Source organism: Populus euphratica, unplaced genomic scaffold (genome assembly GCF_000495115.2).
Source record: "Populus euphratica unplaced genomic scaffold, PopEup_1.0 scaffold4.1, whole genome shotgun sequence".
Lineage (NCBI taxonomy): Eukaryota > Viridiplantae > Streptophyta > Magnoliopsida > Malpighiales > Salicaceae > Populus > Populus euphratica.
In genome coordinates, this window is record NW_011499859.1 from 1060255 (window position 1) to 1086915 (window position 26661).

The 26661-nt window shown below is 32.4% G+C and overlaps 3 protein-coding genes across 12 annotated transcripts; all 3 read right to left on the reverse strand.

The window, feature by feature from the left end:
* Positions 1 to 4495: 4495 nt before the first annotated feature.
* On the reverse strand, positions 4496 to 8044 carry LOC105124234 (cyclin-dependent kinase E-1-like). 4 transcript variants are annotated; one of them, XR_842017.1, is made up of 3 exons: positions 7782 to 8044; positions 4957 to 6747; positions 4496 to 4868 (listed from the first exon to the last, which is right to left on the reverse strand). XR_842017.1 is itself a non-coding variant. In XM_011024161.1 (2 exons), the coding sequence occupies exon 2, from the start codon at positions 6609 to 6611 to the stop codon at positions 5202 to 5204; it is 1410 nt and encodes a 469-aa protein (XP_011022463.1). In that variant the 5' UTR covers positions 6612 to 6724; positions 7782 to 8044; the 3' UTR covers positions 4722 to 5201. The 4 variants fall into 4 exon arrangements, 3 of the variants coding, with proteins under 3 accessions (XP_011022463.1, XP_011022462.1, XP_011022464.1); XM_011024161.1 differs by having other exon boundaries at positions 4722 to 6724; XM_011024160.1 differs by having other exon boundaries at positions 4722 to 6747.
* Positions 8045 to 11994: 3950 nt separating this feature from the next.
* LOC105124235 (protein ABIL2-like) lies at positions 11995 to 15413 on the reverse strand. Of its 5 annotated transcripts, none has more exons than XM_011024164.1 (11): positions 15307 to 15413; positions 15009 to 15090; positions 14116 to 14248; positions 13871 to 13953; positions 13630 to 13780; positions 13297 to 13396; positions 13107 to 13202; positions 12953 to 12992; positions 12772 to 12860; positions 12550 to 12647; positions 11995 to 12367 (listed from the first exon to the last, which is right to left on the reverse strand). In XM_011024164.1, the coding sequence occupies exons 3-11, from the start codon at positions 14221 to 14223 to the stop codon at positions 12194 to 12196; spliced, it is 939 nt and encodes a 312-aa protein (XP_011022466.1). In that variant the 5' UTR covers positions 14224 to 14248; positions 15009 to 15090; positions 15307 to 15413; the 3' UTR covers positions 11995 to 12193. The 5 variants fall into 5 exon arrangements, with proteins under 5 accessions (XP_011022466.1, XP_011022467.1, XP_011022468.1 ...); XM_011024165.1 differs by having other exon boundaries at positions 15356 to 15374; XM_011024166.1 differs by lacking the exon at positions 15307 to 15413 and adding an exon at positions 14425 to 14484 and having other exon boundaries at positions 15009 to 15167.
* A 1798-nt stretch (positions 15414 to 17211) lies between these two features.
* LOC105124237 (26S proteasome non-ATPase regulatory subunit 8 homolog A-like) lies at positions 17212 to 26577 on the reverse strand. Of its 3 annotated transcripts, none has more exons than XM_011024169.1 (7): positions 26554 to 26577; positions 20313 to 20426; positions 20079 to 20157; positions 19814 to 19916; positions 18828 to 19091; positions 17939 to 18050; positions 17212 to 17557 (listed from the first exon to the last, which is right to left on the reverse strand). In XM_011024169.1, exons 2-7 carry the CDS (start codon positions 20415 to 20417, stop codon positions 17417 to 17419), a joined length of 804 nt encoding a protein of 267 aa, XP_011022471.1. In that variant the 5' UTR covers positions 20418 to 20426; positions 26554 to 26577; the 3' UTR covers positions 17212 to 17416. The 3 variants fall into 3 exon arrangements, with proteins under 3 accessions (XP_011022471.1, XP_011022472.1, XP_011022470.1); XM_011024170.1 differs by having other exon boundaries at positions 26560 to 26576; XM_011024168.1 differs by lacking the exon at positions 26554 to 26577 and having other exon boundaries at positions 20313 to 20495.
* Between the last annotated feature and the right edge of the window lie 84 nt (positions 26578 to 26661).

The window sequence follows — 26661 nt, forward strand, 5'->3', positions numbered from 1 at the left end:
CCTTTTTTTTGCTAAAAAAAATTTGTTCCCCACTCTGGATAACATGGGTTACATGAGTAGTTCATATATATTTTTTTTACTTTATCTCCCTTCATTTATGTAAAACTTAAAACATTTTTTTATGAGTATTTAAGGTTGTGTTTACTTGTGCAAAGTCTTCCATTTTTTCAAGAAATGTTTTTTAAGAAACATAAATTAAAGATAACGTGCTACTAATTTAGGACAAAATTAGTTTTTTTTGTTGTTGTGTATTTTCTAATTAGTTTTATAAATAATATGAAGGGAGTTATTATTACGTATTTTGCAAGAAAAATAAATACCTTTCTATAGCAAAAACAAGAAAAATATTACAAAAATATGTTGGGTGTTCCGAAGTTTTTGAGTAGAGCAATAAGAAGTCCAGAACCAAATTTATAGCAAGCTGTTTATTTGGAGAGAGTCGATGGAAACGAGTTGCATGGATATGATGGGGCCGCCCTTAACGTTCTTATCAAGTTCCAGCCTTGGAAGCCTCAGAGCTTCAAATGTTGGGTAGGAGCTAAGCAGACAGGCTAGATGCGTATCTAATTAATATCTCTCGAGTTTTTTTTTTTTTTTTTTCCTTTTCCTCTTCCTCCCCTATCATCCATTCATGGATTGATTTCTTTCTTCTCTCTTAAGTTCTTGCTTTCCCATATATCTTTAGGAATGGGATACATTTTGGTGTTTCAGAATGAGATACTAATCGGGTTTAATGTGTTTTTTAATTGTAATTATATTAAAATAATATATTTTTTATTTTTTTAAAATTATTTTTTATATTAATACATTAAAATCAATTTATATATATATATATAATTTTAAAATTCACGGGGGAGCCAGCCGAGTCCCAACACTCAAAGAGCTTGAAAAACATCTCAATCACTGAGCGTAAACGTACCCCCTTTCGAAATTTGATTCTGCACGGCTGCACGGCTGTATGGCTGTTGGCCTTCGATAATGTGTAGAGAAGTATTATGGGGTTACGTTTGGTTCTTGCAGAGAAGGTTCTTCAAGTTTCCACGTGGGGGTTTCTACACCCAATCAATTCTGCATGGGGCGTTTCGAGATTGCCACCCATGTTTTTTCTACATGAGGTGACACGAGCAAGGTGTTTACTGGCCCGGCCCTGTGGGGCCCACCTCGTCCCTCCACTGATAATCTCAGCCGAGAAAGTTAAACCTTAATTAATTATAAAGAAGATCATTAAGGCATTATCATTCATAAGTAGCAATCATGAAGGTCCATAAAGCCAGCACATTTACGGCATCTAATTGGTCAAAGAGAGGCGGGTTCATATTTGCCTGAACTTAATCATCAGGAATGATGATCGTATCCATCGAGCTCCTTGGCGTTGCAGAAGGGAGAGAAAAAGAAGACAAAAGGCATTGTGCGGTATTGATGCGTTTCTGTGTGTGTAAATGACAACAAATCCTCAGTGGGCACATATTGAGCCCACCACTCCCACTTGCGTCTGTCTGTTTGCACATTTTTCTGGTCTGGAGACGATGGCAATATTGAACAAGCCCTTAATTTGGAGTGTCTGAGGGAAATAAATAAGGAAAAAAAAGTACATGAAAGTGGAACACATTCTCAATTCCCCATCAATGCATTTTTAAAAAAAAAACCGAGTATAAAACAGGATTAAATCCCTTGTCCCTCTTGAAAAGTCTTTTGTCTGTGGTCTCATGTTGGATTAAAGGAAGGGAAACTCTCCCATAAATTTAAGATAAAATGATAATTCTTCTCTTAAACATATGTAATTAATATTTTGTTGTACAATATATATCAAATACACGACCACCAAACTTTGCAGTTTCCCCCATCATGAGTTTTTTTATTTCTCTTCAAATAAAGCACCATTATCTATTGTCGTCAACAACAAGATGCTTTAATTTTGGGAAAATGATGACTACCGCCCAAGGAATCTATCCACGAGATGGAGTCTAAATTCCTTGGCGAGCGAATGGCGGTGGATTTTGTGCTCCGTATCTCCTTGAAAGGTCTTTTTTATTTTTATCCTCATAAACGGGTTAATTTCATTATTCGAAATCTAAATTTCTAAACTCCATAACTGGCCAAAAGTTGAACTCCGAGCTCTTGCGTTACATGCATTCTACAAGTGGTAACGTAGACAATTTATTCAAATGACCCAGAAATTGAGAAGAAGAGAGAATAGGAAAACGAAAGGAAAAAAAAGATTGTCCTAACTGAATTTGTCTTCGACACTCACCTCGCTGGGAGATTGCTCCTATCAGGAGAAAGTCAATGATGCTTAAAAAATATCACCGTACAAGGTAGGAAGGTTGGACGCGTCGCCACAAGTTAGCAAATTCATTCGTGATAATTTTTAATTCAATCCCTATTAAATTTAACTGTTTTAAGAATTGAAAATTTCAAATAAAAAATAAAAAAAACTCATGGCTTTTTTTTACTGTTTAAATATTATTTTAATGTCAAAATGTTATTATTGGAGGTTAAATTGATTATTTTATTTTATTTTTTTAAATGATTTTAACTTTTAAATGTATGTGGTTTTAATATTGAACGTTGAGTGAAAAACAAGATAGCATCTAATAAAAAGTTTTTATATTTTATTATAGTAATAAACAGTAAAATATTTTGATTTTTTTTTCCATTTTGATCCTAGAAATCTTGTAGGGTTTTTTAAAAAAATTTCAAATTTAGGTCTTTTTTTTCAATTTATCCTCTAACATTAGATTTACTGGGTATTGAACTTCAAAATTTATTTTAATTAATTTTTATTAAGTTATCACGATCTCATGATCTTGGTCGTAAATTTTACAGGTTAATTAAGTTGACTCAAGTTTTTTTTATTATTATCTTAATTAATTTTTTTTTAATTTCATCATTTAATATTGAGTTGGTTAGGAATTGAGCTTTATATTTTTTTTATTTGCTTTCTACAGAGTTATCCCAATCTGTTGACCCGAATGTGACAGGTTCACTCAAATTAACTCGGATAACTTTTTTGTTATTTTTTAATTGATTTTCTTTCCAATTTAATCTTTTAACATTGTGCTGATTGAGAATTAAGTTTTATAATTTTTTTTTTCTATGAGATTATTACAATCTTATGGCCCAGGTCATGGGTTATACTAGTTAACTCAAGTTTTTTATCCTTTTTTAGTTGATTTTTTTTTAATTTTATCATTCAATATTAGGTTGATTGAGAATTAGATGTCATAATTTGTTTTGGTTTGTGTTTTATAAGGTTATCATGGTCATAACCTGGGTCACAGGTTTAATAAGTTGACTCGGGTTATTTTTTGTGTTCATTTTTTTATTGATTTTTTTTAATATTTCATTCTTTGATATTGAGTTGATTAAAAATTGAGTTTCATAATTTTTTTCGATTTGTTTTCTATAGGGTTATCCCAATCTCATGGTTTAGGTTCAGCAAGTTGATTCAGGTTGACTTAACTCATTTTTTTTAGTTGGATTTTGTTTTTAATTGCATCATTTAATGTTTGGTTAATTGAGAATCTGGTTTAATTTTTTTTTTATTTGTTTTCTATAGGGTTATCAAAGTATCATGATTTAAATAGTGGATTTGACAAGAGTTGATCTAAACCGATTTAATATGTTATTATTTTAATATTTAAAAAATAACATCATCGTGATTTTTTTTTTAATAAAACTATATTTTTATTCGTTGTTTATGTTATCTTTAGTCATATCATGTCGATCCAGTTAATCTCCATATAATTTATATTTTTTTATTTAAAAACACAATAACAATATTTATATAATTTTTTACATAATTTTTTTTTATGGAACTATCAACATATCACACGCAGTAAGACACGTTGGAAAACCTATTGATAATTATACAGAAGTATTTGATGTAATCTGTATTCCAATACTCGAGGGTCACCAAGCAACATGGTATATACACCATTGTAAAAATAATTTAGTTAAAAGCTGGCTGAATGGTCTAGGCTAGTTATGCTCCCCAACTAAACTAATTAATAGAATATGAAGAATCCTTTAGAAAGCTGTTCAACAATTACAGAAAGTGATAGAATTATATAACATCTAAAATACATTCCAATAACCTCGTTCTAGTACTCTTAGAGGGTCAACATATTTTGATGGCAAATTCACGGGGTTATATTGTGCTTTCATTGTAATTGGATAGAGCTTTAAATTAGTAACATTGCCTGAAAGCCTAATGGTTCTCAGGATGGCCGAAGATTAGTCATGGCATTGACAGATGTCATTTACTCGCATTGAAAGTAAGTGAGATGAGCTGCTTATGGGCTGGAATGGACAATCAAAGTCTCTAATGGCCTCAACTATCTGCAGAGGAGTAATTTTGTGCTCGAAAAATCCTTCCCAAGCTTTCTCTGTTTCTCTTCATGCTCGTGAAGAGACAGACTTCGTTTATTTCTGGTCAAGTGGGAAGCAAAATAAGCAGATCAACATAACAGGGTAAACGTGGAAAAAGATAATAGAAGTCAATCACGGGTAGATGACCAGAACAAATCAAACCCATAACGGGTTACATGGACGTATCTAGAATATGCATTTGAGAAAAGAAATGCCTTTGCTCCGTCGGTCAAGTATTTGAGAGAGAGAAACGATGGTTATCCTGACATGGCTCTCTCTGTGCGCGTCTACACACACGCATGTTACTTCATGTGTATCAACAAGAAGTTTTCTTGTACGAATAGCAAATATAATAAAAGCTTTCAGAAATTGACTTTTTGTAAGATCTTGATATCAACTAGCGGAATGACCTCTCTTGTACCGCGTGTGGAAATGCTTTCACATTTAAGACTGAGATGCTAGTAGTCTTGAACTGAACAACGCTACACTTCTGTGTTCTGCTTTAAAAGCAACACAATACAATCGCTACAATACAACCACTGCTTTCTCCTTTAGAACATGCCCCTCCCAAGATTATCTTGCAACTTGGACGTGTAAACTCAGAATCTCCTGAAGAGGAATGCAATGAAGCTATTACTTGCCTCAAGCAAAGACGACGGGAAAAAGCCTACAATAATTGTCCCGTACATGACAAGTGGAGAACCTTCTTGAATTCAATGTGGTCTTGGATGCACTCAACAGGATCATTCATCCACAGCGACAAGGTAGGGCTCCATAGATGTAAAAAAAATGAAGATTAATTGTCAGTCTGTCTAGATGCCATTTGCTAATTAGCGTCTTGATTTTTGTTGAGGAGGGTATCCAGTCCCCGTTCCTGGAGGGTCTTTCCTTCTCAGTTGATGCTGCTGATGGGGCTGGGCGACACCTCGTGGCATAGTGATGTTACCAGGATTCATTCCACCACCCATCCCTGCCTGAGATGCGAGATTATAAGCCGCCATGCCCTGAGTTTGCATTCTCTGCAGGCCAGGATGCATTGGTCGTGGTGCAGATCTGTTGTTAACTCCATGGGTACCTGGTATGCCTCCGGAAACTGCATTTCCAGATGACACTGGCTGTGGAGGTTGAAGGCTAGTCGTTCCTTCAAAATCTGTATTTGTATCTACTGGACGTGTAGGATAATTGATGACTTTCTCTCCAGGTTGAGAGGGTACCAGGGCATTCCGTCCAGGGAGAGGTTCACTTCGAAAATAATCGTGCTCTAGAGCTTGTGCAGCAGTTATACGCTTTTGAGGATCATATTCTAGCATCTTAGAAAGAAGGTCAAATGGAGCACCTTTTGGAGAGAGAGGTACAACACTATGTAGCCCAGTATTCTCATACTTGTGCTCTTGGATACGGTGCACATCATTCTGCCAATGTGGAAGGCTTGCAAGTGTTGGCCATTTTTCCAGTGTAGGATGGCCTAGGACCTTAAATATCTTGTCAAGTTGATCAAGCTGGAAAGGATTTGATGTTGATTTGGCTTCTGCCCCTTGAAATAGTGGCTTCAAAGTCAGAAGTTCAGCAAAAATGCATCCAACAGCCCACATGTCAATAGCACTTGTGTAGTGCTTAGCCCCAAGAAGCAACTCAGGTGCACGATACCAAATGGTTACCACAACACCATTATCAGACAATGCCTTCAAGGGAGCTTGATATATCCTTGCAAGTCCAAAATCAGCAATTTTGACAACCCCATGTTCCTCTCCCTCGCCCATAACTAAGATATTTGATGGCTTTAAATCTCTATGTATAATCCAGTTACTGTGCAGATAGTTCAGTCCATTGAGTAGCTGCCAGAGCAATGATTTAACAGTGTATTGGTTGATCAAATTGTTACCCTTGTCTCTGTGATGCCTGATGATTTCATAAAGGTCATGTTCAGCATAATCAAAAGCCAGATACAGTGACATATCAGTATGATTAATGTGCACATTCACAAGCTTCACGACATTCTCATGAGTAATTTCCCTAAGCAGCATGATTTCACGGATGGCAGTGGGAGAGACACCATCACCATCCTTGGACTGCTTGAATTTCTTGATGGCAATGGACTTTCCACGATTTGCAGGAGACTTGGTTTTTGCAAGGAACACAAGACCATAAGTTCCTTCACCAATCTTGCCAATAAGATTGTATTGTTGCAGCCACTCTGGCTTCTCATTGTTGTTGCTGCTTCTATTATTGCCATCTCCCATGGTTACTAAACAGCTTTGGTTGCCTGTCCTTACAAATTAGGTTGCCACATTGGCACTGAGATTGAAAAGCAAAGGACACCAGTCTCCTGCAACAGCTTATAGTGTCAGGTCCCCTGAAGTTAAAGGCAAGGGCTTACTGTCATGGAATTATTGAGAAGGTAAGAAAAAGAAACTGAAATCTTTGGAAATATGAATAGATGATATATTGAAAATGTTTCACGGTTTCTCTACAGCTCCATGTTCAAAAGCATAATGATTACTTCAATAAGAGATTTCATGAAATAACAGTTCAAAACAATAAGGCATGTGCAAGGTGTTCGAATCTCAGTGAAACCTCTCCCTATCCAACGACTACTTGGAACACTATGTCCACAACCCCAGCATCTCATTTCAATCTTATGAATTAAAGTAAGATACAACAAGATGACAGAAGAAATAACGTTATCCTATTAACAAAACAGCAGAAACAAAAATCTTGAAGACAACATAATAACACATGCTCTCACTAGGTAATGTAAATATATACAAATCTTCCATTTCTACTATAAACACCAATATCCAAAACAGAAAAAACAACCAAACAATAATCAACAAGGGCATTGAAACAGCTAAGATCATCAACAACAGAGATTTTCAGGGTTTCAGTTGCAGCATGAAAGCGCTGCCAGAAGCATGCAGACTTCTTTTCCATATAAATGGCTTAAATTTCAAAGTAACTTTGCACATTTTTTCCAGTGACTGAATGAGCATGTGAATTGTATCGGATTAAACCACATGCTCCACCGCTTTTGCGCCCCGTCAATTCCTTTGAGTTTCATTCTAAACATATAATACATGCATTATTTGCCATTCAAAATTCCCACTAATTTGAATCTTCGTAACCGGCAAGACCAGTCTGCTTTAAAGTCTTCAATTTTACAATAACAGACTCTTCCAGGAAAAAAAAATCTTTAAAACCGAAACCAATAAAGAAACTGACTAACTAGTTATAATACTCAAGAAGAACATAAAAAAGCACTCTCCCAATAGCTAAAAAGACAAAAATTGAATCCCACAAACCAAGCCCAGAAATCAGCCAATATTGAATGGTCAACAAAAAGCTAAAAAATCAACATAAATGAGGGAAAAAAACTAGTAGAGCAAATCAACAAAAAAATCCAAAAAACTAACCTATCGAGCTGAAAATGGATCAAGTCAAGAACTTTACTACCGCTCAATAAAACCCAGATCTTTATTGCGGCCTCAAAGCGTCAAAAAAGGCAGCACGTTTTTGCTATTGAAATACAAACTGAGAGCATAAATCAATATGCCATGTCCTCTGTTTTGAGTCGGGATTTTTTTTGATACAGGGGAGCTCTGGTATAGCTCGGGCTAGCTGATTTGGAACGCAAGGTACTGTTTGAAAAGGAAACTACATAACCAATTGTTTTTTTAGGGGAAAAAATAACGATTGCACATGTTTCATCACTGTACTCATCTTTCATTCTATTCCTTTTATTCTCTTTTCAATAAAGACATTATATATAATATAGGAATATTATTTAATTTCTAACATATTAGAAGAAGGTGTTAGGTATTTTTTAATATCATGAAATTTATTCACTGATGAATGAAAATATTATATTTATGCTTAATAAAATATATAAAAATATATATAAACTAATAAATCATAAAAACTATTATGAATGCTCCTTAAAGATTTAAATTAAAGATTTAAAGCAGAAAGTTAATCATTCCAGTAAGAATCAAAAGATGAATGCATGCATGTTCAAATATTTTACCTTGATAATTATTTTTAGTTTATACATTTTTTTTATTTATCTTTGAGGTTTATTGTGGTTATTAAGTATATATAAATTTTGTTCTTACAAATACATCATATAAATACAATGGATTCATCTAAAATTAAAGAAAAAAAACTGAAGATAAATTATAATAATCATTTTGAAGTATTATAAAATTATAAAAATCATTAAAAAGACTAATCACAATTTTAAAAAAATACTTAAACCAAATTATAAACCCTCAAAAATTTTAAAAACTAATTTGAATTAAAATAATGAATAAAATTACCATGGGGTTGATAAAATATAGACAAAAAAAAAATTTCATCTATAAAGTCATGCTTGAATTAGTTGATCGGTTGGCTTGATTACTTTAAACTAGTCGACCGATTCAACAAGTAGTGAGAAGGAATTGAGGGCAAAATAACCCCTTCCCAAAAAAATAACCTATTATGCATGGAGAAAAGAGGGAAATAAGAGAAAGAAAATCAGGGTTTTGAAGCTTTTTAATAAATCCCTGAGGGAAATCACTAAAGAGAGGTAGATTTAATAAATTATTAAAGGATCAAAGATAAGAATTCAAGTTTTCTTGACAGTTTTGATTCTTGGAAAGAAGAGAAGAAATTAGGGAGAGTGAGATCTGGAAGAGACAAGGGTTAAGCGTTTTTTAGCAAAATTTTTTTAGTCTCCTTTTAAAAAAGGTGAAAAAAAGAGAGAGTTGAGTATCCTTCCTATGATTTTATTTTATTTTTTATTTAAATTGAAGAAATTTAAGTGTATATATGTTATGGAAGGGTAGGATATTATGAGTTAGGATGGTTTATCTTATGGGCATATTATTGTATGAAATTAACTAGTGGATGCAATAGAAATTTAAGAAATAAATGAAAGAAAAATGAAACTTTCTCTTTAGGAAAGACACCTTTCAATGAAACTCGTTTAATCAACCATTCTCGGAAAAGATTTCCTCGAATTAATTTGTAGCTAACAAGCTTTCCAAGAAATTTTCTTTTTTAACTTATGGGTCCGATCAAAATTTTTAAATATTAAAAAAATATTCAAGCATGTCATGAATCCGATCAAATTTTTTAAATATTAAAAAAATATTCAAGCATTAGTAATTTATTTTTTTAAGAATTAAATTGTATAGAGATTAAACTGATGTGACTTAATTAACTTGACAAGTCTAAAATAACACGGACAACCGGAAAAAAAATATAATTTTACTAAAAAAATTTAAGATGACATCTTTTCTTTTTTAATTTTGAAATAATAACATATTGAATCGACTTGAAATAACCTAAATTAACATGTAAAATCCATGACTTAGATTATGATATTGTGATAACCTTATAGTAAGCAAATTAAAAAAACATTTTAAAGTTTAATTCTTAATCAACACAATATTAAAAGTTTAAATTGAAAAAAAATCAATGAAATAAAAAATAAAAAAACATATCAAGTCAACCCGGGTTAACTGTCAAACTTGAGTTATGAGACTAAGATAACTTAATAGAAAATATATCATAATAAATGCTCGATTACTAATCAATTCAATGTTGAATGATAAAATTGAAAAGAAAATCAATTAAAAAAAGGACACAAAAAAAACTTAAGTCAATTTAGATTAATCCACCAAACTCATGGCTTGAACGATGAGTTTAGGATAACTTTATAGAAAGCAAACCGAAATAAATATTGAAATTTAACTTCTAATTAACCCAATGTTAATAGATGAAATTAAAAAAAAAAGTACAATAAGAACCCTAAAAAACATAAGTCAAGTGGGGTAACCCACAAAAACAATCTTTTTGGATCATGAGACTAAAATAATCCTATAAAAAACAAATCAAAATAAATTAAGAAGTTCAATAATTGATAAATCCAATGTTAAAAGATAAAAAAATAAATTTTAAATATAAATTATAAAATTTAATATTTAATAAATCTAATATTAAAAGTTAAAAGAAAAAACTCAATTTGAAATTTGAAAAAAAAAAACTATAAATTATAGATTGGAAAGGAAAACTTATTTGCGATAATTCATTTTTTTTATTCTTGGATCAATTATTTCACTGCTATTTTAATTACTAAAATCAAAATAATATTTTACAATATGAATATTTTTATAGATCTTGTTAAATTAATGCAAAGAGTCAAGATATGAAAAGAAAAGAAAAAATTATATCTTTTTAATAATAAAAACTTATATTTTCATATAAGTTATATCTTTATTTATATAAGTAAAAGAAATAATTAATTTTTTAGTAATTCTTTTAAATATTTGAATCATATTTATTTTTTATAAAAGGATCAATTTAATGACCACCGTAAAAAAAAAAAAAAAAAAATTGCTCATCATAACACTACCTTACGAGGAGGGTAAGTATAATTTTCTGTCCGCCAGTTAATTCTTGTTAATGTAAAGAAACATCATATTTTATTATGATTTTGTTTTCTTTACGGGCAGGAAAGAAAGAAAGAAAGAAAGCAAGATGATAGCTTTTTTATTATTATTATTATTATTATTATTAACAATAGCTAGTCGAATATGAGAAGGAATCAGTACTACTAAATGGAACGATATTTTTTTGAATTTAAATTATTATTTTTTAATTTTAACTTTTAATATTAAATTATTAGAAATTGAGTTACACAATTTATTTTAATTTATTTTTTATAAAAAATTTTCAATCTCATAATCTTTATCATGAATTTTATGAATTAATCTAGTCAATTCAAGATTTTTTTGGATTTTTTTTTAATTAATTTTTTTTTAGTTTCATCAACATTTGGATTGATTAAGAATTAAACTTAATAAAAGTGTGACGAGTTAATCAATCTAATATTAAAAGAAAAAATTCAAAAGTTTGGCGAGTTAATCAATATAATATTAAAAGATAAAATTAAAGAAAAAACCATGAGTTAATCTACCATGAGTTAATCTAGATTAACTCATGGTTTTTTGTTTAATTTTTTCTTTTAATATTAGATTGATTAAGAATTGAATTTCATAAATTTTTATGATCTATTTTTTATCGAGTTATGGTAATCTCATGATTTGGATTTAACATTTTAATTGGTATTGATTAAGGATTTTTTTAATTTTATTTTTTAATATTGAGTTAATTAAAAATTATACTACAATATATATTTTTTATTTACTTTTTATAAAATTATCAACTACAATATATTTTTTTTATTTATTTTCTATAAAATTATCAAGATTTCATTACTTGAATTGTAAAATTTATATGTCAATCTAAGTTCATTACCTGAATTGTAAAATTTATATGTCAATCTAAGCTGATCCATTATGTTATTTTATTAATATAAAAAATATCAACTTGAATTTTTTATTTTATCACTTTTTATTTTTAAATATTTATATTATTTTTAAATTTATCAAATCAGTTATATTATATTGAATGAGTCCCTCCACAGATTAAATTCTTTTTCTCGTTGAGAATACATTAACAATACCCTTATATATTGTTTTTTTTAAAAAATGATTCTTCCCGCCGCGGGTAAATGATCTAATTCGGCTCTCATAGGTTATTTATCCCAACCAAAAAAGAAAAAAAAAGAAGACAAAGTTATACTCATTCTGTTGGTGATGATTATTAATCAGATAATAGCATCTAAATTATGAATAAGAGGGGATATATTGAAATCTCCTACCTGAAGAAACTGGATCTTAAAACACACACACACAGAGGGTACAAATTATGAACCAGAAACTACAGATAGTCTGTCTGTTGTTTCCTATCATGCATGATCTCCATTTGTTTTTCTGTTTCAAATCTCATCCAAATATTTATACAGGGAGACTTCCTTTCTAGACTTGCGCATGCGGAGCAAGGCCTTAAACAGGCCTTTGCTCTTGCCAGAATATTGTTGATCACTATCTTGTGTCTTGTCTCTTTCCGAATACATGGACAACGAAACTGATCTCCGAGGCTCAGATGGATACTGAAATAAATGAAATTATTAGTGAAAGAACTATGTTTATTTCAGTTCCAGAATTCAGGTTTAAGCAGCAACATTTTAACAAGTTAATTTCAAGTCATGACTATTCGTTGTGTATGATTTTATTTTTTTTGACAGCCCAATCTCATTAGTCATTCCATATTCTTTGTAATGGTTGCGCTTACCCTTCGTCGTGCATTAGTATTATTTGAAGATACTGGTCTCTTGAGAAGAGATCCAGAACGTATGAGCGGAAAGTGTTGCGGAGAGGATGATCTTCTTTCTGACTAAAACGGAGAGAAGAGAAATCATGAGAAAAGGTCATACTCTCCTGAGCTGTCTCTGCTGTGTGTACTGCAACTTTGTCTAGATAAAAATAATAAGAAAAAAAATTCATGCGCACAAACCAGGTTTGTTGCTGGTTGAAGTCCTTGTGATCGTAAATGCTCCTTGTCTTGAGTAGAATTGTGGAGACTGTGATTTAGAATGCCTTTCCCTGCATTAAAATTATACCTTGAAAGCCTATGTCGTGGCGAAACTGGGATGGGTAGATGATCATAGTAATAACAAATATATCATCAAGATTACCTCAAGGAAGAAGGAGCTCCTTTGATTGTTGCTTGAACAGCTTGGCACAACAATCACATAAAGAAATAATGAGTTTGAAAGAGGTTTTCTGGATCATAAATATCTGGTGTTTGACTGATTTATTTCAAGCACATCAGGAGAGGAAGTAGCATACCATTTTTTAAATCAAGCAAGTTGTGTTCAGTACTAAAGCTTCTACTGTGATAATTTGAATTAGTATGGCTATGTGCATCCATGTTCTCCTCATCAACTGAACAGCAAATTTCAGTGTCACAAACATCTTGAAATATTGGAAATGTAGAGAAAAAAATGCAGAAGGAAAATAGGAGAGGTAAAATATTTGCCTGGAAAAATGTACCGCTTGTGATGCGTCGGAGTTTTTATTGCCAATGACTGTTGTGAAAGGCCACCTTGGTTGATATATTCTTGGCATGCTTCCAGTCTCTGGGGCATGCCACAGAAGAAGGTCAGGTATTGAAGTCTTAGACAGTCTGACATGATTAAAATTCCTGTGTAGACAAGTGAATTGTCCCGGAAAGGCAAAATAATTTCATAATAAATGATTTCACGAGCATGTTGGGATAATGTTTCAGCACCGTCCCAAAAAAACCTGAAAATGAATCTTGTATTCAAGAACGTATGGTGAAGGGCTAAGGGAAAGGCGGAAGGGAGGATACCTGTTCGGTGCAAAAGAAACGAAGCTCCATTTCTGAAACCTCACCAATCTCTTGATCTAAAAATTTGTTAACTTTGTATGCGACAGAACCCAAGTGGTCAACAGTACTGACCAAAGCTTTGATGGCATAATCTTTCAAGGTCTCAACCACTCTGCGTTAAGACAAAGCCGGTGGCCGGGGGTAATTAGCATACCATGTCACAATCATGGCATTTACAAAAGGGATTGTAAAACTGACTCACATTTGTTTTTGGTCCTCTTTGTAGTAAGCTAATTCAAAATAATCGGCTGCTGAGTATAGCTGCTTCCTAAGGTTCTTCAAGTCCTAATCAAAGAAAACAACTTCATTATCAAAATTAAGATAATTTACTTTTACAATAATCTCTGAATTTCTAGTAACCGTGGGAGTTTTCTGTAGCTAAAGAAACATAATCATGATCTGCAACCTGGCTCCACTAATGAGAGGATTTTATAAGATTGAGTGTACCTTGAGAGTATCAGAAAAGAGCAAGCTCTGCTGCATGAAAAGTTCATCATGATTAGAAGGTTCTTGAGGACCATTTACTGAAGAAGATGAGGTCTTGCTATTATCCATGACAATGAAACCTGGCTCTTTTTAGCTGCCAAATTAATCAAAAACCACATCAACAGTTAAGACATACCTACCTCTAATTATTTCACAAAAATACCACCACCATAGCACTACCTGCCCTCGACTCTTAAACAAGAGTGTAGTGCACATATAGTTACAAAGATAGAAATTAAGTCACAAAAAACATTTCCAGCTAATGATTATCTGGCACTCAAATGGAGAAACTAACAATTCAGAGTCTGAGATTAAATGATCTCCTGGAATCTGTGCAAACAAAATTCTTCACCAACTGATGAACATAGCTTAGTTGAGTTGAGGACTATGATTCTGAAACTAAAGAAATCTGACTGAAAGCTTCAAAACTTTGTTTTCTACCACTTCTTTCCTGTTTGAGCTTGCAAACCAATTATCAGAGAACAGAAAGTGGACTAAAGAGATTCTAAAATCAGAAAACTTGAGATAAAACACATGACAAAGAACTGAACCCGTGTCAGAGAATCCAAAAATCTCCATATTGATATTGTCAGTTAGATATTGATCCCTGTCATCTTTAAAACAAGGAGACATTCACTGAATTCTACTGTTCCTAACAACACCAGTACTTAGCAGGTATAATCAGATAGGTAAGTTGAAGTTCTTTATGTTCTCTATCAGAAAGAAAGAACAGAAAAAAAAAACAGCTTCAAACATCGGGTTTTTTCAAAAAAATTATTGGAAAATAACAGAAAAGAGGACTGTAGGGATTACAGAAAACATAAACCATAAAGAGAATGAGACAGCGAGGTAACCTGGTCTTCCTCGTTGTTAATTAATCTGGAACTGGAAATTCAATCCCGAATCCACTCACTATTTCTGATGTATACGCGGGCACTGAAAAACAACAAAAACGAAGCAAAGGGCATCACAATATATAAAGTGTCTTGACTTACTTTCAACAAAAAACAAAAGATGATAGTGAGATTATTGTTTTAGAAAAATATCAAATATTTATGTCGTGAGAGAAAAAAGAGGGAACGATTGTTATTGCAAAGAGAAAGTGACATATTTAATCTGCTGTTAGCTTAGGTTTTTTTCGCAGGAACTAGCCTCATGTCAACCATTTGGTTGTTTCAGTGTTTTCAAATTTAGGACGAACATCAATATGAAGTGAAAAACAAGTGGTGGCTGCTGCATCTCTATAACAACCCCGTCCTTCCACTGGTCACTATCATAATTCATACATCAAAATTAAATTTCTTTCTTAATAAGATTCCTCCGGTTTGGTTATGAATTTTTTTCTCACAAGCCAGTAGGTCACTGGCACCTTATCAAAAGGAAATTATAAACGTAAATGGTGTTGGTGTAGAGCATGCAAATGGTCATGTCACTGGGTGCCTGTTTGAAATTGCAATTGAAGCTATTGTTTTGGTTAAAATTTAAAGTCTTTTTTGGTTATTTTAAATTAATTTTTAAATTTTTTTTATTATGTTGACATTAAAAATAAATTTAAAAAATAAATAAATAATATTTCGATATATTTCAAATAAAAAATATTTAGAAAACAGTATTATCAAACATCTTGTTAGGCGTAAAGTTAGGACTCAGAAACAACCCTTTTGAGACTGATCAATGAATCTCAACCATAAAAATAAAAATCAGTGATAGGTAACAAACTCACCAATAACGTTTAGTGAGGAATTAACATGGCACTTCTCTGTACATGTCTTGTACAGGTTTTCAGGGAGTCTTTCTTCTCTCCATGGCCGTCCTTCTCTATCCTCTTTTTTTGTTTTTGGCAATCAACTAACTAGAGAAATAACACCAATATTTTATTCTAAATGGGCCCCTAGGAGGCTAGGTGAGTATTGTGCCATGACTTCGACAGTATCGGCAAAGGAAAATTAACATGTGCACCGACAGGCAGGAGATTTAGCAAGAAACCCTGTAATTCCCACTTGGACAAACACAGCAACAGTTATAAAATCTGTGATTTCCTTTTCCCTGAGGCAGCTGCAGTATTTCTTGAGTAGCTATCAGTTTCGTTAATGGGTCATAATATTTCAACTCTTTGTTGCAGGATTTTGTTTAAATTGTGGAATTAGCTCAACTAACAGATTCGTTAATAGTAATCATAGGTAAGGTGTTGCATTCTTTGGTGAGTGGAGGAGTAATCTTTCAATCAGTTTAACTAAATTTCTTTTTCCTTCTATGAATACATGTTCTCATGTCAAATTTCAAGAAATTCCTCTCTTGTTGAGTCATAGAAACATCATTCGTCTCTACCTACATGAATACATTTCTAATTTTTTTTTTTTAAAAAAAAAGAACCAACCTTTTCTGCAACCTCAGATTTGCCCTGAAATGATAATACATGGAGTCAACCCATTTAACAAAGGCCGGCAAGGGTTATTAAGACATTGGCTAGTCACCCATTTAGGGCGTAGTAGTTGAGGACTCGTTGTCTCAAGTTTGGACTGACATGGCTCTGCCTTTTTTCGTGACTGATCGTCACATTTCAACGGCTATTATTCGATCACTGTTGAGGTTTTTGGCTTGTTGCTTGGTTTAACGGCCAGCATGCACTTGCTGGAAGACAAAGCTCCTGGTTTAGATTTCAGAGTTCCATCAAAACGTTTAATTAGCCAAAATTAAGTTCAACCACTAACGCCCACACAGACACGTTCAAGCGTGATTTTATTATATACGACCAAGAGAAATGAGATCTCAAATTCGAGCACAGCCTCATCCAATTTATGACTTGTCTAAAAAGAAAAACGGCCCACTAGCACATCAGAGCTCACACACCGTAATAAGCTATAACAGTATGTTTTTTCCTTTACTACCAGGCGCCTGGTTGCCGTGCGCACAAGTTCAAGGGAGAATTACCCTAGTCGGGGCATATGGATTAGTCACTTATGGCATCGAAATCACGACATCCCTGCCCCTTTGCCTAGCTCTTCCGTAGCCCAGAAGTAGGGAAGGAGGGTGTAAAGGTAAATTTCGATAGCAGCATGAAACAAAAGGATGTCGAATTGTGAAATTAAAAGTAAAATATACTGGGCCATTACAAATCAAGCGTGCAAGAAATGTTGATCTGTAGACCGCTGGAGTGACCCAATTGAACTACAAAAGATGGCAAATGAAAGTTATACCCTCAAATGAAATGGTTCCAGGTTGAAGAACTGAAGTTTTGTCTCCGAAGACGGTTATAATCTGTTTACACAATCCGCTCCAACTCTCTAGCATAACTCAATGTCTGGTTGATGAGTTGTAGAGATGGTATTTCCTTGCAGGGGGCAGATTCTTTTGCCTTCTGGAAAACTACAGAGCCATTCTTTATCTCCCACTCGGGATGCTCCTGCATTAAGCAACAGAACATGTCACATTTATGTTAATCATGAAAGTAAATCTGAAAAAGGAGAAATACAATTCCCAGAAGAAGTCCGCTCTTGGTCTACACCCCACCAAAGGAGTTGGAAAACAATATGAACACCTTAATCCGGTTTGTCAAATAAACTGAAGCAGCCACCTCCCCAACAAACTGTTTCTTAACTGCAGAATCTTGTAGCATCACTTGGTGAGCTAAAACAGAGGGCCAGTTACAAGCTCTGAAGCAGTGCTAAAGGAATTTCTTATCTAAGTTCGTATACTTTTTAATCAATCTAAAAAATTAAATCATTCAAATCCAAAAGCTTGAGTGTTAAAAAAAAATATATATCAGTGCAGAAGACACCAGTACCTCCTTGATGTACTCCAAAAGTTCATTTTCGGAAGGAAAGAGCAACATTTGACGGGCATCACTTATTGAAAGATAGTCATATGCCTTCTCACTGCATCCAGCAATTTCATCCCTGGAGGTGATACGGTGGAAATCAACTAATAAGAACATAGAAGGATAATGCTGCGAGCTAAATCCATTCATGAAGGATGATAGGGTGAGCTGCAGCTTCTAACCCGGAATTCTAAAGACTGACTTTCAAAGTATAGTTGCAAGATTAGTTTTCAGTCTGCACAGTGTGGTTAAAATGAACAAAAAAATCCCTGTTTTCAAACTTGAACTATGTGCGACCTAAAAAACACAATGAGCCCCAGTGCAAAACTAAAGCATGGAAACTTGCAAAAGATGGTTTACATGCTCCATCAAACCACAAAACTATTAGATAAATCAAATTGAAAAAAAAAGGACTATGGCAAAAACTTTATGGGAATGGAGCTTCTTGTTAAGAAAAAAAAAAAAAAACTACATCAATCGATTAAGATGTCACTTTTAAAGAGGCATAACAAATAGAAATAATAATTAAAATTTCAGGCAAACAAACAAGTTTTCACAAGAAACTATGGCTGTCATTTAGAACAAAGATGGAACACATGCACCTGGAAAACAATGAACTTGACAACACCTGAAAGGACATTAATTGAGCCCAATTCTGGTCTAGTAGGTTGCAGGAACTGACCATTTTCACCTAAACATTGATGTCTGTACGCCCTCTGAAAGAACAATTCTATCTATCTTACCCTTTTATTTAGTGTGAGGTGGTGTACCCATAAACAAATATAGTCTACACGGATGAGTTCTCATTGACTAATCAATGGCCACTCGCTATTGCAACAGAGTATGGAGAAATTACCTCACAGTCTTTGCCAAAAGATCCATAAAATAATCATATGTCTTGTATGGCACATTCTGTTTTGCAGATAACACGCGATTGTAAGCCCCTTCCATAAAGGACTGCTCCAACTCCACAGCATGCTTGATGCAAGGATTCTCCAAAGCAGTAGGGGAGAGCAATTCCAATTCAGTATGGAATTCAGCAATTCTATTTTGGACTAAGAGTCTCAAGAGGTTGAGACCCAATATCATATACTCCTGAGGAGATTGGGGAAGAAAGCTACTGCTCCATCAAAAAAAAATCATAAGAATCAAGCTCTAACATTATACCACTCAACATTGGAAAATAAAGAAGAGATAACAGCAAATTCTTCCTTGTCAAGGCTACACATGTTCTTCTCTTCTATGATTTCTTTAGTTAAGACCTTAGTATTGTCTAATACATAAAAACCTGACAGATCAGTTAATAAAAATCCAAAAGCTTAAAGAACCAAATGCACAACTAAAAAACAAACCATATAATATTTTCTACTCTGAAATGAGAGAGTTGTACAAAAGGGAAGTAAATCGAGTTCACAGCTAAAATGAAGCCTTTGAAACAAAACTCAAAACATCAAACAAGCTGTGTAAGATAGCTTATTTGTTATGAGCCTTGTGCAACATAGTTCCATTCCTTGGTTTGCACTAGGTTGTACAAACTGACATATTAAGAATAGAGTTAATTATCCTATCACAGTAAGGATATCTATTTCTGATACCCTACATGTAACAATACTCCACATTGCCTACAGTCAAACAAACTAATAAAGTTGTTGAAACTATGAGGTGCTGAATGTCTCATCAGACTCAGTAGGGAATTCAAGTCACCATTCTCCCAAACTATGGAAACATAATTAACGAAGCATGCAGTTTATGTCAGGCAATTTATAATAAAAACACTACCCAAATACATAACTAAGCATGCACGCCTGATTCCTTGAAAACTGAAAACAATGAAAAAATTACCCGGCATCGGTATAATAAGGCTTCAACTGAAAGAAATCCCTTTCAAAGGCCTCCTGATCCCCAATCGTCACACTCAAAAGAACAGCATGCTCAAATACATCCCCTGAAAAAGCACCCCCCACTTAATAAATATAAATAAATGTATACAAACCACGCGTCTAAAACACAATCTCATAACCTAAAATCAAAGATTATTAAACCCTAAATCCTGCATTACAACCCTGAGATCCTCAACAAATAAAGGAAAAAAAAACCACAATCTTACTTGCTATTGTCAATTCTTGAACAGCATTAGGTGTGTTTTCAAACAACGGCGGCAAGCTTCGAAATCCTGTCAACAAGACCTGCAGCAAAAAAAATCAAAATTAATTGCAATTAAAGCTAACTACTAGTCAATTCAACTGAGATAAAATCACTAAAAAATAAAAACAAAAAAGAAATGAATTAAGTAGAAAATGAGTAAAAATTGGGGTTTTGAGGTGTGAAGATTAATTGTTACCTTGAGCTGAGAGAGCAGATTCGTCGAAGTATTGAAATCTTCTCTTGTGCACGCCGCTTTGAATCGCTCGAATAGCTGGGATACTTCTGTTAGCTTTGGATCCATCTCTCTCTCGTTCTCTCTACCTCTATCTGGATTTATTTTTAAAGCTCGAGTCTTCTAGCTTCTACAGAAAGAAAAGATTTTTTTGTTTTGTTTTATAAGGGTTTAAAAGGAGTTTTTGTTCGGGTGATATCTTGACCAGATTGAGTCTAGCCCAGATCAGTATGGGCTGGGCTTGGCTGGGCCACAATTAATTACCATAAGTCAGCAAAGACGCATATGTCGAAGTGATTACAGTAACAATTTCAATGCATTACAATTACAATTATAAAAAAGAATTAATTTCAATGCATTAGATGTACGAGTGTTTTGAACAGTGATAAAGATTTTTTTTATTTAGAAATGAATTAAAATAATTTTTTAATTTATTTTTAATATCAACATATTATATAAAATTAAAAAAATTAATTTTTTTTTAAATCAAGTAATCACACAACCAAACACCTCATAAAAAGAAAAGTAGTGTGGTTAGCATAATATAGTCTAATATCATTATTTTTTTTTTATTATTGATATTTATGAGGTTCATTTAAATAAAATGATGGCTAATTTTATTATCAAATAATATACCATTACAATTATCAGAGCATACCAAGGTCCATGCGAAATAAAAATAAGATGGCAAAGGAAATTTATTCTTAAATTGTGATAGTGTAATAGGATAAGAATCTTGAAATAAGGATAATTTAAATACATGGCAATTTCGTTTAAAATATTTTACATACACTTAATCCCTAGTTGAAGGGAGGAAAAGATTTATTTGTAATAAGAATAAAATCGATGAATGTGAGTTGGGTTATACTTATTTTTATATTATATCATATTCAGTCAAATATTTTTTTTCATTTATATTTTTTTACTTCACCTTTAAATTTTTATATTCTTTTTTATTTAATAAAAAACAACATAGAAGGAGGATACATCCCACCAAATTAAGGTTGCAATAACTACCTGCAATTTTTTTTTCTTGTTTTTTTTATTTTTTTTCACGTAACTATTTTTTCTTCAATCTAATCTTTTTATATTAAGTTAATTTGAGATTAAATTTTATCTTTTTATTATTGTTTCTTTAGGGGTTCTCACTATTTAATTAATTTTTATCTTTTTATTGTTTCTTTAGGGGTTCTCACTATTTTAATAATTAGTTTTGATGTTGAGATACATTAAAAAATTAACTCATATTATTGGTAGATATTATGAAACGGCCTCTCGTTGTCTTCCTTTTACATTCAAGACGGTTAAAAAAACTCTTGATTTGATTGTAGAAAGAAATTTCCAGTGACTGTTCTGGATTGCAGTCTCCATTCCCGTCTGGAAATTGAGTATTAACAAGATATATAAGCATCGCCATCAGTGATCCTGTCTCCGAGAGCACTAATGTAAAACTACTTCCATTCAGTAGCAGATGAAGCACAAAAGTTCTCTTGTTCGGACTCTCCCAATCACACACCAGTAACTAACAAAAGCAAATAGTGCTCAGACAGGATTCCGGTCGTCACCTACCTGGTAATTTCCGGGGTCACTTTTCCTCTCGTATTGTGACAAAGACGTCAAATTGTACGATCAGAAATATTTTTAAAATATAAGGGGGGGGTTACTAGTAATAATTGTGACAAAGGCGTCAAATTGTACGATCAGAAATATTTTTATAAGTAGAGATCTTATATGATACCCACTTTGTGTGTGAGATGGCTGTCTTCATGATCCACTAGCAACAGTGAGATCTTCTCAAATAAAGTTAAGAGCATGCACGCCCACATTGAGCTGCATCCTGGAAAGGATCATAAAATAGATGTGAAATACAACGTATGCGTGTGTGTGTTGTAAGGAAGGTTAATTTCCAGTTTCAAGTCATCTAAACCAAGATATCTATTTATATTTAGCCATTTGGAATTAACATTAAAGCAACAGATTTTTTACTTCTTGAAAATGGATCATGAATTTTGATCAACTTGGAGCCCTTAGATAGCAATGTTTCATTGAAGTTTAAGCAATTAATTAGATATTAAAACAATATTGATTGATAAGATCATATCTAATTGGGGCCATACAGGATATTTAAAACCAATATTGGACCTAATTATTCAAAGTATTTGGCAAATGATATAGGACATTACCATTCTTCAATTGGTTTTTGTTCAAATTGAAAATGCTACGATGAAAGTAGTTGATGGCCTGTGTTTCGCCACAAGTTGATATATTTTTATCCAAAAAAAATAGATATGTAGGTTTTATTTATTTATTTTTCTATATAATATTTTTAAGTGTTAATCAAAAAACTTATAAAATGATCTAATTAAATAAATTGGTAATTATTTGTGTAAATAAATAGATAAAAAAATCATTAATGATAACTAAAAGCATATCTAAAAAAATTGAGAGACAAACTTATATCAAGATTTTGATCTTGCAACATGGGATATATACTTGCTTGTATTTACTAAACTTTTTTATTAAAATAATTTTTTATATCAAATAATAATAGAAATAGACACATACATAAAAATAATTGAATACAATAAAAGAAAAAAAAATATTATACAAAGCTACACACATTATAAACATTATTTAAGAATAAATATTTTTATTTTTAAAAATAAATTCTATCTATATAAAATATTAAAAAAATATAGATCAAGCATAGTCATATGTTAAAAAATTAAATACATACAAAATATTTTAAAAACAATATATTTAAAAATGGCTAAATAAGAAAAATAAAAAATCATAAGGGAGAGATATTAATTGAAACACAAATAGAAAATATTAAAAAAGACATATTATAAAAGATACCAAAAAATAATAATGTTTAGTGATGAAATTAGAAAAGAAAATAAGTTACAAAAAAGATGTCGACCCGTTTTAATTTTTCAAACTTGTGACACAAGTCATTAGATCAGAAACAACATGAATAGAAAACTCATGAAATTCGATTCCTAATAAATCAAACTTTGAAAGATAAAAACTAGAAAAAAATAAAAAATTACACAAAATGATCTAAAATACAAAAATTGTGATTAAAATAAAAAGGGTGAAAATCCAAATAAAAAATAAATGAGAGGTCAACCATTTTTTTTGAATGAAGGGTAATTAAAAAGAAAAATAACTTCAACAAGAAAAAAAATTGAAAAAATGAGGACTAATTGAAAAAATAATACATCATAAACTTTAATCAAATGATGAAATTGAAAATCAATAACACTTTAACAAATGGGCCAAGAAAAAAATTAGAGATAAAAAGAATAAAAACCAAATTAAAAAAAATAATATATGACAAATTGTAATGAAAGACCAAATTGAAAACAAACATAAATTTTATAAAAGGGTCAAGAGAAAAAAATAAAAATCAAATGATTAAGGATTAAAATTGAAGCGTAAAAAATAAAGAAGATCAATGTGTACTTTTTAGAAAAGGAGAGAGAAAATATAAAAAAGAAATGGTTGTCGGCAACAAACTTTCCATCTACTGCTAACACGCATCACACTAACAGAAAGAGAACGGGACAATGCTTCTAACAATACGGTGAAAGGACAATTTTGGCAACCGGTGCCAATACACGCACTACCCATACACTTTCTTGTGGACAACACAGGCTTTTACAACTTTTTGGATTTAAAAATTAACGAATCAATGTGGAAGATTAATATGCCTTCAAAGAATATAGAATTAGAATTAACGAAGACACCTTTGTGAAAAAATAAAGATGTTCTTCGACCAAGAATTTTTTTTTCTGATTCAAAGTGAAAAAAAGTCTTTTAACTGTTTTTTAAAATGAAAAAATATAAATACTCTTGATTAACATATCTAGATTTTCTTGACTTGAAGGGCAAATTAATCATTTTACTATTCCAAAAAGGTGAAAAGATGTATATACCACTCAACAATCCTAAACTTTAGGTAGTATTTAGTTATTGTCATAAGACAAAAGAGATGGGGACAATAAAGACAAAAAATATATTTTAATTAAAGTATTTATTATCATAATTTGAAAACTCAATTTAAGAGTTAATTCAAGGCAAAGTTTAGGTCAATGATGGGGGACCTTGCTAACCTAATTTAAAAAAAAATAAAGCAACCTTGAATAAAATTTTGTTTTAAAAAGGTCAACAAGTTTTTTACTCTGTTTTATTCCTAGCTGACCTAAGTTTTAACTAGATTAGGGAGGATCAATCCTTTCTCTATATTTTTTAACTCAACCTGTTAAATCCTAGATGAACACGTCAAGTCAATCATGATTTTATAACTAAGATTATTATAATATTATTAATCTCAACACTTAATATAAACTAAAATAAAAAAATATATCTAATAATTTTTTTAAATATGTAAATTTGATAATAATACATATTAAGAGTAAAATAATTTTTTTATATATTTTATTCACCATAACCAAATAAAATATGAAGACAATAACTTTATCTTGTAAATTACTATCAAACATTTTTTTTTATTATTTTTTTTTGAAAGAAAGTATTAACTAATTTGCTATTGAAAAAGATCACAAGGCTTTTTTTTTTTTTACAAGAGAAAAAATCGTAAGTTTACCGTTGAAGTGAATAATAATACATGTGTGCAGTGATTTCTACTAGCAGTTTAGAGTTTTTGTTAATGCTGTCATGATTATTTATTGCTAAACTCTGGTGTTTATGTAATTATAAAACTATGGGGCACAAACATCACCTTTTTTTTTCCTTTTTTTTTTTATGGAATCCCTTCTTTTGTTACCAAGAAAATGGTTCTTCCATGTTTTTGTAGCATAGACCAAAAGCTTTGGCCCTAAGAACCACTCTGGGGTGGGTCTCCCTCCAATTCCTTGCCTGAACATTGATTGCATAAAACAACAAAATTCCAACTTCTCAAAAATTGAACTCCAAATTGAAGAACAAAAGCTACAAGTTAAAACAAATTTATTTTTTTCAGAGAGTTTTCATGATGTCTTGACAATTAAAAAAACAATTGCAAGATTAGGTTAACATCTAACAATAAGAGATGTTCATGTCTAGTGGGAGGCATACAGCCCTAATCATACTAGCGGGCTAGTGGTGTCTTGCATTAATCTGTACGGTAGGAATGTGTCCATTATTTGAAGTTGAGTTAAACCCACCTCGCAAACCCCATTATGTTTTTCCATCTGAAGGTTGTTGGACCGGTGACCTGCTACCCATGAATCAGGCTCTGCCTTGCATCCTAGGAAACACCCTCCTAGAAATCTTGTTCAAGCAAGATTTGCCAGAAACCACCACCTGCTCAAGTCATCTTTTGCAAGTGGGGTCTTCTCAATCTCTCTATGCAAGGAAAAAAAAACAAAAAACAAAAAACACGCACAGGTACAATGGGATGTGGGGTGGTTAGAAGGTGCATTAGCTAACCAAATGCCCTATTTTTCCAAATTACCAAACCAATCATTTTCACCTTCTCTTTGTCAGTCCAGCATTCTTATAGTCTAGGCATCTTAGAGCTCATGATAGTGTTCTAGGTCCATGCTTGAAGAATGAAGACAAACCGGTCTTCAGTAGTGCTTCGTGAGAGGACCCATGTCTTAGTGGACAGACATGGGCTTGTCCCATCATTGAAAAAGTGAGAATATATACTGTCATCATGCAAATTTGATCTTAAAAGCTCTAATTTGCTGGCTTCTCTTTTATTAACAAAGGTTGCCTTATTAATGTATCCTTTTCCCCTTTCGATTAACTGCCTCCACCTCTCTTCCTCCCTCGAGTACCCCCCTCCATAAATACATTCAACTAGGCATTTGCAACTCTACCATGAAACTTCAACTGAACTCGTCATTACTTTCTACATCCAGTCATTTTTGAATCTCGGAGACTGATGGGCCTCCCTCAATCCCCAACCCCTTCTCATCTTTATCCTCAAGAGCTTCAACTTAAACTCTATCAGGCTTTCATATTCTCAATTCCTATCCTCTTCTCCATTATTCTTTTTCTGTTGTTTTACTTGTTCTACATCAAAAGAAGGACTCCATCGCTTTCATCTCCTCCACGTATAATTCAAAGGAGTTCCAATCAAGCTACTCCATATCATGTCTCCTCTGTGAGCCCCCCTCTCCATCTCTCTCTCTCTCTCTCTCTCTCTCTCTCTCTCTCTCTCTCTCTCTCTCTCTCTCTCTCTCTCTCTCTCTCTCTCTCTCTCTCTCTCTCTCTCTCTCTCATGTACCACATGCATGCAGCAAGGAAAAAAAGGAAAGGCAGGAAAACTGAAGCATTTCTTTGTTTCTTTGTTGTGCTT

Excerpts from the sequence above, each read along its gene's own strand:
- LOC105124235 (XM_011024164.1), bottom strand. The coding sequence starts at position 14,223 with ATGGATAATAGCAAGACCTCATCTTCTTCAGTAAATGGTCCTCAAGAA. Across the intron at positions 12,861-12,952 it reads GGAGCTCCTTCTTCCTTGAG|GGAAAGGCATTCTAAATCAC; the intron begins GTAATCTTGATG and ends ATTTTAATGCAG. Across the intron at positions 12,368-12,549 it reads ATACTAATGCACGACGAAGG|TATCCATCTGAGCCTCGGAG; the intron begins GTAAGCGCAACC and ends CATTTATTTCAG.
- LOC105124234 (XM_011024161.1), bottom strand. The coding sequence starts at position 6,611 with ATGGGAGATGGCAATAATAGAAGCAGCAACAACAATGAGAAGCCAGAG.
- LOC105124237 (XM_011024169.1), bottom strand. The coding sequence starts at position 20,417 with ATGGATCCAAAGCTAACAGAAGTATCCCAGCTATTCGAGCGATTCAAA. Across the intron at positions 20,158-20,312 it reads ATCTGCTCTCTCAGCTCAAG|GTCTTGTTGACAGGATTTCG; the intron begins GTAACAATTAAT and ends TTTTTGCTGCAG. Across the intron at positions 19,917-20,078 it reads TCAAGAATTGACAATAGCAA|GGGATGTATTTGAGCATGCT; the intron begins GTAAGATTGTGG and ends GTGCTTTTTCAG.